Source organism: Giraffa tippelskirchi, chromosome 4 (genome assembly GCF_054371585.1).
Source record: "Giraffa tippelskirchi isolate mGirTip1 chromosome 4, T2T-mGirTip1v1.2.pri, whole genome shotgun sequence".
Taxonomy (NCBI): domain Eukaryota; kingdom Metazoa; phylum Chordata; class Mammalia; order Artiodactyla; family Giraffidae; genus Giraffa; species Giraffa tippelskirchi.
Window position 1 is genome coordinate 144,328,966 of NC_137278.1, and position 15,301 is coordinate 144,344,266.

Below are 15,301 nucleotides of genomic sequence, written 5' to 3' on the forward strand. Positions count from 1 at the left end.
AAAGCCATATGAAAAGCCATTGGAAAAGATCTTGATGCTGGGAAAGATTGAGGGCAGGAGGAGAAGAGGGAGACAGAAGATGAGACATTGGATGGCATCATCAACTCAATGGAAATGAGATTAAGCAAGCTTCAGGAGCTAGTGGAGGACAGAGAAGCCCAATGTGCTTCAGCTCATGAGGTTGCAAAGAGTTAGACACAACTGAGTGACTGAACAACAACAAGCTATTTAAAGTAACTATAATCAAATTTCATGGAAAAAGTGGGCTAAGAGCAAATAGCAGGAGAAGAGTGCAAGTATTGAAAATCAAAAGAAAAAGCACTTAGGATACCTTGATCCTGAAATGAGAGATCAGACTGGATAAAAAAGCAAAATCCAACTATATTTCATTAAAAAAAAACCTCACTTTCGGGGACTTTCCTGGAGGTCCATTGGTTAAGATTCCACTGCAAAGATGCATAACCTAACCTAACCTAACCCAGAGAATATATTAAAAAAAAAACAACTTAGGCCATTTTATATCACAGCTGCTTGAGGTCTTCAAAAGGGTTAAAGTCATAAATGTCAGGGAAAATGTGGGGTGATCTAAATTAAAAAACTGGGAAACATAACAACTAAATATAACACAATTCTGAATTAGACTTTTTAATTAAGAAGGACTTATGGGACAATCGATGAAATGCATAGAATCTGATGATTAGGTGGTCCTAATTTATCAGTGTTTGCCTCCTGATTTGGATGATGTTTTGAGCTTCTGTAGGAATTACATGCTGATGAATTCCGGAGCAACTGGGCACTGCATTGGCAGTGTATTCTCAAACTGTTCAGAAAACTTAAAAGGCTGTCCTGTGCTTGCAAATTTTGGGAAAGCTTGAGATATTTCAATCTCCTGAAGAAGTAGGAAACACTCTGTTCTTTTGAAAGTTACACTTCCACAAGAAGAAACAAATAAATGAATAAGTAAAACAGGTCTATCAGATGCTTTTATAAGCTTGAGTCCTGGGGCACTGCCACAGTTAAAAATCAAACAGCAGAGATCAGCCTTCTCTGCTGAGAGTTGAGAAGGAGCCATCACTGAGTCAGGATGTTAAGAAGGAGAAGCTGAGGAAGAAAAAACTTTTCTAGAAGTAGGAAATGGTTCACTCTGTCAAGTGCTGCTGAGAGATCAAGTAGGATGAACAGAAAACAGCTGATCACTAGAATTGGCCCCAAGACATCATGGGTGTGGTCAGGTTGGAGCAGATTTCTCCAGAGTGAGGTAGCAGTCATATTAAGAAGAGTTGAAAGGCAAAAGGAGGTGAGGACATGAAGTGGATGAATATAAATATCTCATCCCAGAAGTGTTGCTGTTAAAGGGAGCAGAGAATAATATTTTACTTCGAGGATTATGTAGAGTACATGGAGAGCTCTGGAATGTTACCAGGGCAGTTAATACAGTGATGGGGATGATCCAGTGAAGAGGAAAAACTCAGAATGCAGGAAAAACTCAGCCTAAATTGGAGTAGTGAGAGGGCTGTGATGAAGACTACCTGTTGAGACACTGCAATTGGCAAAAGCAGAGGCTCTTTATCCTAGTGATAAAGGGGGAAAAAGGGAGGATGGACCCAGAGAAAGACATGAACTCGGTTATGGTGGCGAGGAGGGGAGAATTTTTATGAGTTTGCTTCTCTTCTGCCAGTGTAATGTGAAGCCAGGTCATCTACCGAGATCTGAGAGCGTGGAAGACCAGTGGTTGGCATATGTGTTGGGACTTTGAAATGAGAGAATGGCAGGCATTTGAAGAGTGGGGACACCAGTACAGAGAAGTGACTAAGATGACCAGGTAGTCTTGCGGGCCCATTTGAGATTTGTGGTTATGAATTTAAACTGAGGGGAATTGTCTGGTAGTCGGGTGGTTAGGACTCCCTGCTTTCACTGTTGAGGGCGAGGTTTCAGTCCCTAGTTGGAGAACTAAGATCCCACAAGCTGTGCACCTTAGCCAAAAAAAATTTTTAAAGTTAAGTAAGATCTTTCACCATACTTGTGGTTTTTCTCCAGCATATCTGTCTGAGTATAGGTGAGGATGTTGGAAATGCTAAATGTCATTTTTTTCAAAATATATACATAGGTATTTCTTCAGAGACACTAAATGGCTCTAAACAAACAAAGACAAGGTTTGAATTGCAAAGTTTTTAATGAAAATGTTTGTATTTTTACAGTATGCATCATTTTATATCTGTGGTTAACTAGCAATTATTTCAATACTTGCAGACTCATCTGTCTCTGAATTTGTCTTAATGCATTTATCTGTGCTAATGAAATTAAGAAAAAGCAACAGTTCATCTAATCCCTCTTTATATTCCTTCATGATCAGTAAGATGCATAAATGATCTTGTTTTAATTAAGAACTGAATGTACTGGAGATATATTAGATAATTAAGAGTTTAGACAAATATTCACCAGCATTAGTTTCATTAGCAAACTGGAAAATATTATAGGCCTAATATCAAACAATTAACACATTAGATAAACATTGAGCCTCTTAGAAGACCGTATGCTCCTGCTTCTGTGAAACCATTGTTTGCTTGAAGGAACGGGGTATAAGCTTTCACTCAACTATTACTTTCTTAATACGAAAAAGAGACAAAAGGAGCTGAAGAACGATAACTCCACAGTTACAGGGTGCAACCCTCAACATAACTGCTGACGTCATGGTCTCGACAATGACTTTTCCATGCCACCCTGTGGAGAAAGATGAAACAAATGGTAATAAGGCTAAAACATAGCTTCATTGTAATGTACATACTTCAAATCCTTTAGGAGAACAAAATAGTTCATCAGCACATGAAATACAAGCTATAGACAAATCCAAGTATTGTTATTTGTTAACTGGAGATATGTATACAAAGGACTTCGCATCTCCCCCAAACCTTCACTAGAGCACAGAATGCTGAACACAAATGTTGAGTCCTGTGTGTTCACAACACGAGTGCATTCCACATTTACTCAATTCCAAAAATTATTTCAAGATATGACAAGGAATTAGTATTATTTGTAGAACTGAAAGTGCTGCACTCAATATGCCAGCAAATTTGGAAAACTCAGCAGTGGCCACAGGACAGGAAAAGGTCAGTTTTCATTCCAATCCCAAAGAAAGGCAATGCCAAAGAATGCTTAAACTACCACACAATTGCACTCATCTCACACACTAGTGAAGTAATGCTTAAAATTCTCCAAGCCAGGCTTCAACAGTACATGAACCGTGAACTTCCAGATGTTCAAGCTGGTTTTAGAAAAGGCAGAGGAACCAGAGATCAAATTGCCAATATCCGCTGGATCATCGAAAAAGCAAGAGAGTTCCAGAAAAACATCTATTTCTGCTTTATTGACTATGCCAAAGCCTTTGACTACGTGGATCACAATAAACTGTGGAAAATTCTGAAAGAGATGGGAATACCAGACCACCTGACTTGCCTCTTGAGAAACCTGTATGTTGGTCAGGAAGCAACAGTTAGAACTGAACATGGAACAAGAGACTGGTTCCAAATAGGAAAAGGAGTACGTCAAGGCTGTATATTGTCACCCTGCTTCTTTAACTTATATGCAGAGCACATCATGAGAAATGCTGGGCTGGAGGAAGCACAAGCTGGAATCGAGATGCCGGGAGAAATATCATTAACCTCAGATATGCAGATGACACCACCCTTATGGCAGAAAGTGAAAAAGAACTAAAGAGCCTCCTGATCAAAGTGAAAGAGGAGAGTGAAAAAGTTAGCTTAAAGCTCAACATTCAGAAAACTAAGATCATGGTATCTGGTTCCATCACTTCATGGGAAATAGATGGGGAAACAGTGGCTGACTTTATTTTTCTGGGCTCCAAAATCACTGCAGATGGTGATTGCAGCCATGAAATTAAAAGATGCTTACTCCTTGGAAGGAAAGTTATGACCAACCTAGACAGCATATTGAAAAGCAGAGACATTACTTTGTCAACAAAGGTCTGTCTAGTCAAGGTTATGGTTTTTCCAGTGATCGTGTATGGACCCGAGCGTTGGACTATAAAGAAAGCTGAGAGCAGAAGAATTGATGCTTTTGAACTGTGAGGTTGGGGAAGACTCTCGAGAGTCCCTTGGACTGCAAGGAGATCCAATCAGTCCATCCTAAAAAAATCAGTCCTGAATATTCATTGCAAGGACTGATGGTGAAGCTGAAACTCCAATACTTTGGCCACCTGATTCGAAGAGCTGACTCACTGGAAAAGACCCTGATGCTGGGAAAGATTGAGGGCAGGAAGAGAAGGGGAGGACAGAGGATGAGATGGTTGGATGGCATCACCAACTCAATGGACACGGGTTTGGGTGGACTCCGGGAGTTGGTGATGGACAGGGAGGCCTGGCGTGCTGTGGTTCATGGGGTCGCCAAGAGTCGGACACGACTGAGCGACTGAACTGAACTGAAAAACTCTAGAATCCCCTAAAATAAATTGAGGAATAAAAGAATTAGATTCTGAATCAGTTAAAATAGATTGTTTCTATGGAATACATTGTTTAGTATAAATCTAAAGCTGTGATTTTCAGTTGTCAGTAGCATACTCTTGTCTTTGAGAACATTTCCTCCCTTCTCTCAGAAGAGTAGGGTAAAACAGCTCTCACCTGGGACTTTTTTTTTCTGTTAAGACTCTGCCCCCTTCCAATGCTGAGGGAGTGGTTTCGATTCCTGGTGGTGGGGTGGGAGGCTAAAATCCCACATGCCCTGCAATGCTGCCAAAAACCCCCAATTCTTCCTGAGTCCCACCTATTTTTAGTGGCACCTAATGGCATGTGGTTCCCTGTCCAACATCCGCTGCGTTAGAAGCACAAAGTCTTATCAAAGGACCACCAGGGAAGTCCCCAGTTCTCCTTTTTAATGCTTAACACAAACCATGCTCTGTAACAGGAACTTACATAATGTTGTAGGTCGATTATATTTCAAACACAAACAAACAAATAAAGGAACAACTCACAGTAAAAGAGATCAGATTAGGAGGAGAAGGGGACAACAGAGGATGAGATGGTTGGATGGCATCACCAACAAGATGGACATGAGTTTGAGCAAAGCTCCCGGAGTTGATGATGGATAGGGAAGCCTGGTGTGCTGCAGTCCATAGGGTAGCAAAGAGTCCAAAATGACTGAGGAACTGAACTGAACTTATGGTTACCAGTGGAGGGTGTAGTGGGTGAGGTGAGGGGTGGGAAAGTGGATGAAGGCAGTTAAAGGTACTGCAACGTTCTAGGTATAAGATAAATAATAGGAATCTAATGTACAATGTGATAAATGGAATTATCGTGGCTACTGTTATATATGAAAATTGCTAAGAGAGTGAAGCCTAAGACTTTCCATCACATGTAAATTTTTTTCTTCTAATTCTTTGATTTGTATCCATATGATATGATGGCTGTTCACCAAAATTACTGTGATAATAATTTCATGATGTATGTTAGCCAAGTCATTCTGCTGTACACCTTAAACTTCTACAGTGCTGTGTATCAACTACATCTCAATAGAACAGGAAGGAGAAAAAAAAACATGAACAACATACCATGCTGTAATGCCTTGCTCCCTGACAATCTGCTTTGCACATTTTACAGCTTTAGCGATGTCATTTTCCATTAATTCTGAAAAGGAGATTGTGAGAAATGAAAACAACATTCACAGAAATTTCTTTTAAGTTTAGGTTTGGCCAGCTTTATTCTCTTATGTTGAGGAAAGAGCAATTAAAAGTATGTTTTAAGAATTCATGTATCTGTGAATATTGGGGGAAAACTCTTTTTCCATCTTATTTGACATGAAAAGAAGTATTCTCTTTCTCATTTACCAAAGTCACTGGAAGCTTCTATCACATTATTAACTAATGTGATAGAAGGTTCTCTTTTACAAGGGATTATAAAATCAAAATAAAACAAACAGACATGCAGAAACCAGTCTAGCAGTTTTTTGCTCACCAACTCTACTACTAGAAGTTTATCCTAAAGAAATAATAAGAGATGCACTAGAATGTGTGTACCAGATGTTCCATAACAATTATTAAAAGGGGAAAATACAGCTTGAGTGCTTAACAGTGTGATTTGGATTGATAAATTATAGAATATTTATTTAGTGGAATTTATTCATATTGAAATATAATAAAGATTGGCATTTGTTGATAAAAATAATTTTGTACAATAAAGAGCACGTTGTAAAGTAGTAAGTTTAGTACAATTTCTATTTTGTTGAAACACATTGCTTACATGTTCATATGTGAGTACAGATAAGTGTAATTTAGCTTTATATTCATGCCCATGAGTGATGTATATTCTGAAAGAAACTGCGGGTACCAAAAGTTGCCAGCAGTCATACATCTCAGAGTAGTAAGAATATTTACTCAATGACAACATATTATTGCATAATACAAAATATTTTAAAAGAAAATTAATTGGATACAAAAGAATATTCTTAGACTAATGTTCTCATTAAGAATTTTAATATTTAAAAATTTAACAATACAAATTTTGTAATAGTTTTCCAATATTTTATGCACTAAAGATTCTATATCTCTATTTTAAAAGGAACTCAATAGAATCTTTTTTTCACTGCAATTAAACAGATTAACTTGTCAGAATGACAATATTTATACAGGAACTGTATCTTATGGAGATGCAAGCTAAAGAATTTAGAAATGAAATGTCATAATGTTTCTAATTCTATTTAAATCACTCAGCAAGAAAGAAACCCCATATATATGTATAATTTTGGGGGAAGAACCTTGGAGAAGGGAAAGGCTACCCACTCCAGTGTTCTGGTCTGGAGAATTCCACGGACTGTAGAGTTCATAGGGTCGTAAAGAGTCGGACATGACTGAACAACTTTCACTTTCATACATAATTTATATACTAAAAGAAGTAAATATGAAAAAATATTTAAAAATGTTAAAGTACGTGATGAATATATTGATGCCTATTAATGTTTCTAAATTACCATTTTTTTAATATTTCATCATTAAAAGTAAAAATAATTTTTTTAAATGACCACATGTATTCCTCCTCTTTGTTTAACTAGTAATTCTTTGTTTTCCAATAAAGGAGAGTAGTTTAAAAAAAAAAGACCACACAACCAAATTACCCCTAAACCTCCCCAAACAAGATAAGTAAGAGGAATGGTATTGTTCTCTACAAAGCATCAACAAGTCTAATTATAATAAAGTCATAGGTCATTCCAGAAACTCTTGATGTTAGCAAACAAGCAACTTTTTATCATACCAGCTCTTTAATTTCTTACTTTAGAAATTAGGAGGAGGATAATAGGAAGATTCTAGAAATTAATATGGAGCTTTTCTAGGTCTCTGATGAGCTCTTCAAGACATTTTCATTTGTATTGAATCTCTATTCTTATGGGTAAAACCAGACGGGCCCTGTGTCATCACTCAATGTTCATCTTGTCTTACCGCTGCAGGATACATGACAGCCGTCAACTGCGTCAGGGGTTTCGCCATTATTACACCACCATTTGCTGTTGATCTGAAATATCCCATAATCAGTGCTTTCACTGCTAGGATTGTAGTTTGTAGCTTGTGTGTTATAATCGCTTTCCCATTTGGTCAAACACAACCCTGAAAAAAATGTATTTTTAGTCAAAAAACAACAACAGGACATGACTTATACTTCATAGACAAATCAGTTCTTCTAAACAATAATATTTTACTAATGACTTTTTTAAGTATTAATATAAAGAAACATTTTCCTTGCAAAATATTTTAACACTTTCATGTTAAAGGGTCCTTAAGAGAATTTTTCTATTAGCAAGTCATTTGGTAATAATAATGAAACAAAATAACACATTTTTAAAGATATTAAACTAGCTCTTCCCGTGCTCCTATCCCTCAGGTAAGATTGACCATAGAACAGAAAAATCAACAGGGTTGTCGAATGGGTTTGGTCTTTATCAGTAGATGTATATACTATCGGAATAATGCTTTTTATTAGGAAAAATATGATTTTCTGGGATAAAGAAAAAATTTTAGCATATCTAAAGGTGGATTTGGATATAAAATTAGAATCTAGACAACAGGAATCATAAAACAGGAAAAACTATATCATGCATCTATCCATCTAGCCATTTGCTCATTCTTTCAAAAATAGTTATAGAGGGGAAATGTCTGAGTTCAAATTGAAAGATACAGTGGTGACCTTGACAAATATGGACTAAAATACAGAATAATTTTTACTTAATGCACATCTTGGATTCTGAGGAAGAAAATGAAAAATAATCAATCAACTTGAGTGAAAATAATAAAATGTCATTTCTTGCTGCATTTCAGGGATTCTTATATGGATATTGACTGAAGGGAAATAGGTTCCTACTGTTCTTGTTTTATGAATTCAATGTAATTTTTTGAAAAAGTATTGTTCTTAAAAGCCCAACATCTTGGTAGGAGTATAAAAATGAGAAAAATACTGCCTTACTCAGGTTTGCAGAACCCAAGTTCCAAACTGGAAATGGCTAGAGTCAGACACCAAGGGCTTGAAAGAGATATCCCAGGTGTTGAAACATTTTATCATCAGCCTACAAGTGCCTGCTGGCAAATTTAGTGGCACTAGAGGAGTACAGGGGGACCTGGCATGTTTAGAATGATATAGAATTTGACCCTCCCATTCTTCAATCCTCACCTGGTACATCTGATTCCAAAGGAGCAAGTTGATGTTTTTAACCATGGTAAGTGTACAAACCCTCCAAGAAAGAAAAAGTCCGTTCACTCAAAGTCCCTTGCTTATTATTCATCCTCTGTTAGTCCCACACCTGGTTAACAGTTTGGAAGGAGAAAGAAGAGTTAACTTACAGTTTGCCAGACTGACTCCCTCATAGTCATCCAGTCCAAGTTCCTTCAGAGTTCTGGCAAGCTCACATCTCTCAAAGACCTTGCCCTGGACAGTGACAGAAAGGAGGAGAAGCCCCAGAGTAATAAGAGTCTTCATGTTGACTGAGAAGCCAGATGTCCAGACTGACCAGGGTGAGCAGGACTTGCTATTTAACATCTTTTCACTTCCCTCTTATCTCACTGGTTTGGTGGCTCCGCCCTCTGAGACATGTGGAAAACAGATTTTATTGGTCCACACACTTGTAAAGTTTTCCTTCTTATCTTCGAAGAGATATATTCTGACATCGTAAGAATTAGTCTGCAAAAAATAATGAAATGACATTGCTTAAAGACATTTCTCAGGAAGAACTGAAGTTAGCATTATTGCCAAAAGAGGAACTTCCTCTTATTTTATTATGAAGTTGAACAAGTATAAAGAAAAAAAACCTGAATGAACATTTTACCCAACTGAAAATGAGCTCCCATTTGATTAACATTAATTTACATTAAAGTGTTTTGCATATTGTCTTTATCTTTTTCACTTATAATTATTTTATATACACTTTTCACAAAGAACGTGACACTCTTGTTGTTCTGACTGGTATATAGCACAGCACCATGTTGATCACAGATTCCTATACTCACTCTTTCGGTATCTATTGTAAATTCTTAATTTATAAATCAATGTTTTACTATGATAAGTAAGCCTCATGTGAACAACGTTCCTAACTCCTTTCTAACAAAGCCTTACTTCACATTTCCATATTAGAACATAAAGGGTCATTGTAAAGCAAGGGAACTTTATAGTAAAACCTACAGAAGATTAACAGAATATTTCACTCCAAAATCTTCCACTTTGACACAAATATTATTTTGAGCTGAAGGCAATGGAGAAAAAGCAGATCAAAGACAAGTTCTCTGTCCTCCCCTCATTTTCCGGAAAGCAGAACGTAAATTTGTGCATAAATTAATCACCAACAACCCTGAACACTTATCAGCCCTAATACAGCCCCAGAGGACTCTACAGAACAAACATTAGTACTAGTTACTATCTGCCATTAGTTTCAAATGTATTTACCTTCCCAAAATTTGATACACTTGGAAGCCTACCACTTTTTTCCTCTCTGTAGTCACTCCTCTAATTATATACTGTTCTTTGGTTAAGATGGTCTGTAAGTCCAAATTCCAGCTACTTCTTTGAGTTATTTATCCCCGCATTTCTCATAAGTCTACATGAGACGTACATGTTAGTACACTTGTTTCCTTTTCTCTTGTTAATCTGTATTTTATTACAGAGCTCCAGCCAAAACCAGAAAAGAGTAAAACGAAACACGTTTCCTCCTGTACAGTTTCTAGTATTGTAGATGGGACAGTGAAAACCCAGAACACTCCCCTCTCCCTGGAGACTGAATGAGACAGGACAGCTGACAACAGACCAGCAGAAGGTAAGAATTCTTACCATGTCGGTCTCCCAGCTCTCTGTCTGTAGTGCACAGTCAAGAGAGGAGGATAAAACTTTCTCCTTGTCCCTTCCTTTCTGAATTCACAGCAGCAAGAGAAAAACATTTGTGAAAATAGATCTTGAATTGAGGCTCTTGTGAACATGGTTTTGGTAATCAACACCTATGGTTATTGATCCTTAGCCTCCCAGAAAGAGTCATGTTTTCCTTTGTCCCTTTCATTTGTTATAACGAAAAATCATCAGATGAGAATCTCCAATTGTTTTGTTTTATATCCTGAGAATTTGGCTTTGTAACCAGTGAAACTATTCCCGCTGGTTTCTGCTGCTTGGGAACACAGGTTGTCTGTCAGGCTTGCATCAGCAGCTAGCCAGCCAGCTAGGAGCTGAAGACATGAAGTGACAGGCAACATTCTCTTTGTCCAAACATGCTGCCTCTCAGAGGAGTTTGTCTTAAAAAAGGGTCTCAGTTCATAAGGGGACTTTATAGCCTCTACTTTCATTGTCTGGTTTGGGAAGGAAAAACTCTCATCCTAATATCACCTTTCTGGTAGCATAGGTTAGGAGGTCAGTTATTTAAGGTGTCCCACTTTGTGGGAGATAGAGCTTTCTTTGTCACCTGAGATGAGGAAGGTCTTTGTTTCTTAGGCTTTCTCTGGAGAGGTTCTGCATCTTGAGAGGGCTACATTTCTTAGAGGACACCTTTCGTGTCCATAGTGAATTCACTCAGTCGTGTCTGACTCTTTGCAACCCCATGGACTGTAGCCCGTGAGACTCCTTCATCCATGGAATTTTCCAGGCAAGAGTACTGGAGTGGGTTGCCATTTCCTTCACCAGGGAATCTTCCTAACCTAGGGATTGAACCCGGGTCTCCCGCATTGCAGGCAGATGTTTTACCATCTGAGCCATCCTAATATTGGTTTTAAGCCATAAAAAGACTCACTGGTTTGGAGTCAGAGTTGAAAGAGGTATATTGAAGATCTGAACTTTTACATCAAAAAGGATTTTTAAGAGAGCTTGCATTTTAAACAAAGGTCCTGTTTTTACCTATGGTAAGATCCTATTGAAAAGAAAAGAAAAAGAAAGACAAAGATAGTTACAGAAAAACATCTTGTTTACTTTAGAAAATAAAGCAAAACAAAACACTTTGTTAACAAGATTAAAAGAAGATCAGAGAATAAATGTCAAAACCTGCATACATCACTCAAGGAGGTTTAAAATTTACATAAATATTGATTGCCAGGAAACAGTTTGACAAAGGTTCAGAAAATGCACAGGAAGTCTTGATGTATTGTCTGTTAATTTGTAGGAGGATCCCACCATGTCCAGACTGTCCTATAGTCTGGATTGCGCTACAAAAAAAGTAAAAAGAAACTTAAAATATTATTGAACTATCCTATTATAAAAAAAAAGAAAAATGTTACAGGAATAGGCTTAGATTTCTGATAATAGGTAAATATGCCCCTGAGTTCCTTCTTAGATTAAGCCCTACAATTCTTTCTCAGTACTTTGGAAATATTGACCTTACCATATCTTTGAAATGTAAACATGCAAAGAGAAAATTGTTGCCTAATGCAAGCATGAGACGGGAAAAAGAGATTTGAAAAATAAACTATTATTTCATATTTTCATAAGCTCCCTTGATCCAGATTTTCTTGACAGCTTCCATAAGATTATCTTTTAAAGACAAGTAAAAATCTTAATAGTCTTTTACACAAATCTTGGTAAAAGGCGCCAGCCATCTGAGGGGAAAACTTGTTCCATCTGCCAGAAACACCATTTAGATCCAACTATTCTTTTATAAGCTATTGAGTTTTGTACTACTGTACCTGAAATGTGACTAAAATGTTGAAATGAAAGCTATGAGATCTGTGTTTGCATCTGTCTATATGTCTATGTATATCTATATTTGTATGTTATATATATGTGATATTTCTCTCCCTCTGGATAGTATTCCTAAAAACTTGTGCTCTATTTAATTGGCTTAAAGAAAATAGAAGCATTTGTATGAGTTAAGACTAGCTTGATATTTTCCTGAAAGTCCAGTGGCTAAAACTCTAAGCTCCAATGCAGGGTGCCCATGTTCATTCCCTGGTCTGGGAACTAAATCCCACATACTGCAAATAGAGATCCTGCATGCCACAACTAAGACCTATAACTAAGCCAAATAACTAAGTAAATAACTAAGGAGCCAAATAACTAAGTAAATATTTTTTTAAAAATAAAATGAATCAGCTTTGTCAAATAAATTTCTGTTATCTCTACTAGATGCTTGAGATGATAAAATTATAAATTCAATCTAAGAACTCAGTTTACAATAAAAATGATTTTCTTCATATATGTCAGTATGGTAGAGAAAAAAGCCATGTGTAAATTTTAAGTTTCTTTCCTTCTGTGATTTTTGCTACTTGCCTGGTTTTTCAACAAGAAAAGTAACTCAAAATGATGGCTGATTTTTAATATCTCATGAAAGTTTCATGGCAACTCAAGCATAATTGTTAAGAACACATGAATTAAATGGATATAAGTGAGCAAAAGGGTCTTCCCTGGTGGCTCAGATGGTAAAGAATCTGCCTGCAATGCAGCTTTGATCCCTGGGTTGGGCAGATCCCCTGAAGAAGGACATGGAAACCCACTCCATTATTCTTGCCTGGAGAATCCCATGGACAGAGGAGCCTGGTGGACTACAGTCCATGGGGTTGCAAAGAGTTGGACACGACTGAGTGACTAACTACTACTACTACTAAGTGGGAAAAAGGTTTATAAATGAATTTTACACCATCATTATATTTTATAAAATACATCTACTTAAAAATAGCTTTCAAAATCTTTTTGTAACCTTAAACTTAAGATGAATATTCATTGGATATGTAGATCCTTTCTAGAAAAGAGAAAGTACTGAAACATTAATTGTCAAACATTCATTTAAGATTATCTGCTTTTAACTTCATATTAGAGAAATGAAGATATCTGGGTCTGTTAATAACATGCTCTTTTTGCCACTTTAAAAAGATGTACATTAAAAAGGCATGTGGCTTTAGAATTTCCAAAATGATGTATTCCTGGGAATTCTCTGGTCATCTAGCAGTTAGGAATTGGTGCTTTCACTGCCAGGGCCCAAGTTCAATCCTTGGTTGGGGAACTAAGATCCTGAAAGTCACCCTGCTCAGCCATAAAATGAATACATAAAAAATAAAAAGAGCAATAAGTTAGAATATGGGGGTTCTAAGCACAGGGTTCTAATACAGGAGAGATAAAAAGATAAATTATTGAGATGAAGGGAGAAGAGTTCCTGTGAATTCCCTCGGGAAAAACTTAAAGATAGCCTGGAATGTGTGAACCTGTTGAAAGGAGTTTGACAACTCTGGCTGAAACTTTGGGTAATGAATTAATACACAAATTACTGACTAGTTCAAAATTGGGAAAGGAGTACAAGGCTGTATATTGTCACCCTGCTTATTTAACTTATATACAGAGTACATCATGTGAAATGCTGGGCTGGACGAAGCAGAAGCTAGAATAAAGATTACCGGGAGAAATATCAATAATCTCGGATATGCAGATGACACCACCCTAATAGCAGAAAGCAAAGAGGAACTAAAGAGCCTCTTGATGAAGGTGAAAGAGGAGACTTAAAACTCAACATTCAAAGAACTAAGATTGTGGCATCTGATCCCATTCATGGCAAATAGAAGAAGGAAAAGTGGAAACAGTGACATATTTTATTTTCTTGGGCTCCAAAATCACTGCGGATGGTGAGTGCAGCCATGAAATTAAAAGATGCTTGCTCCTTGGAAGGAAAGCTGCGACAAACCTAGACAGTGTATTCAAAAGCAGAGACATCACTTTGCTGACAAAGGTCTGTCTAGTCAAAGCTATGGTTTTTCCAGCAGTCATGTATGGATGTGAAAGTCGGATCATAATGAAGACTGAGCGCTGAAGAACAGAAGCTTTTTAATTATGGTGCTGGAGGAGACTCTTTGAGAGTCCCTTGGACAGCAAGAAGATCAAACCAGTCAATTCTAAAGGAAATCAAACCTGAATATTCATTGGAAGGACTGATGCTGAAGTTGAAGCTCCAGTACTTTGGCCATGTGATGCAAAGAGCCAACTCATTGGAAAAGACCCTGATGCTGGGAAAGATTGAAGGCAAAAGGAGAAAGGGGTGGTGGAGGATGAGATGGTTAGATAGTATTACCACTGAATGGAATTAATCTGAAAAAACTCTGGGATATAGTGGAGGACAGAGGAGCCTAGTGTCCTATAGTCCTAGGGGCCACAAAGAATACATGATTTATTGAATGAACAACAACATAATTCATACAAGTGTCTTAAACGTAAGTATTATGTCCATTTTACAAATAAAAATATATGTGTCCCAGAGAAGAAAAGTCTCCTGCCCAAAGACAGGTAGTGGTAGACCTGGGATTTAGATTCAGATCATCTCAATGGTCTTTTCAGTTTACCACATTACTTTGAAGTTGAAGTGAAAGGGAAGGAATTCTATCGCTATGCAATTCTCACCCCCTAACATGCTGTAACTTCTTTATCTACCATGTTTAGTTTCTGATACAGTTGTGCAAACCCATTTTATGTATTGATTTTTAAAGTGTAATTTTTCTTTAAGAGATTGATCCCACACCAGGAATGCCACAGAACAATTAGAGACTATTTAAATAACAAAATTCTTAAAGTGTGCACAACTGATAACTGAGGAAAGCTTGATTTCTTTGTGCATACTTTCTTTGTACTATTATTTCTGTTATCTTTAAAGGTTCATGGTCAATACAATTAGAACTTAGGCTGGATCTCACTTTTCCTTTTCACATTATGAGCAAACATTTCCCTTCCCATACAGGTCAGGTTCAAAAATCCTTTCTCAATTTACGTAACAATTGGGCACTCATCAATGAAAAATTATTTTTCAAAAAGGTGATAAAGCATAATCTTGTTTACAAAGAGAATGAAATGTTCCCTTTTTAGTTTCCTCTTTC

The 15,301-nt window shown here is 37.1% G+C and overlaps 1 protein-coding gene across 1 annotated transcript; it reads right to left on the reverse strand.

Moving 5' to 3' along the window:
• Positions 1-2,154: 2,154 nt before the first annotated feature.
• LOC145544996 (lysozyme C-2) lies at positions 2,155-8,988 on the reverse strand. The gene is made up of 4 exons (XM_081588498.1): positions 8,831-8,988; positions 7,439-7,603; positions 5,558-5,633; positions 2,155-2,721 (listed from the first exon to the last, which is right to left on the reverse strand). Exons 1-4 carry the CDS (start codon positions 8,964-8,966, stop codon positions 2,655-2,657), a joined length of 444 nt encoding a protein of 147 aa, XP_081444624.1. The 5' UTR covers positions 8,967-8,988; the 3' UTR covers positions 2,155-2,654.
• Positions 8,989-15,301: the final 6,313 nt, after the last annotated feature.

Coding starts and splice junctions, on each gene's coding strand:
- LOC145544996 (XM_081588498.1), bottom strand. CDS start 8,966: ATGAAGACTCTTATTACTCTGGGGCTTCTCCTCCTTTCTGTCACTGTC. Junction 7,604..8,830: donor GGGAGTCAGTCTGGCAAACT/GTAAGTTAACTC, acceptor CATTTTTTTCAG/GGTTGTGTTTGACCAAATGG. Junction 5,634..7,438: donor CTGTCATGTATCCTGCAGCG/GTAAGACAAGAT, acceptor TCTCCTTTTCAG/AATTAATGGAAAATGACATC.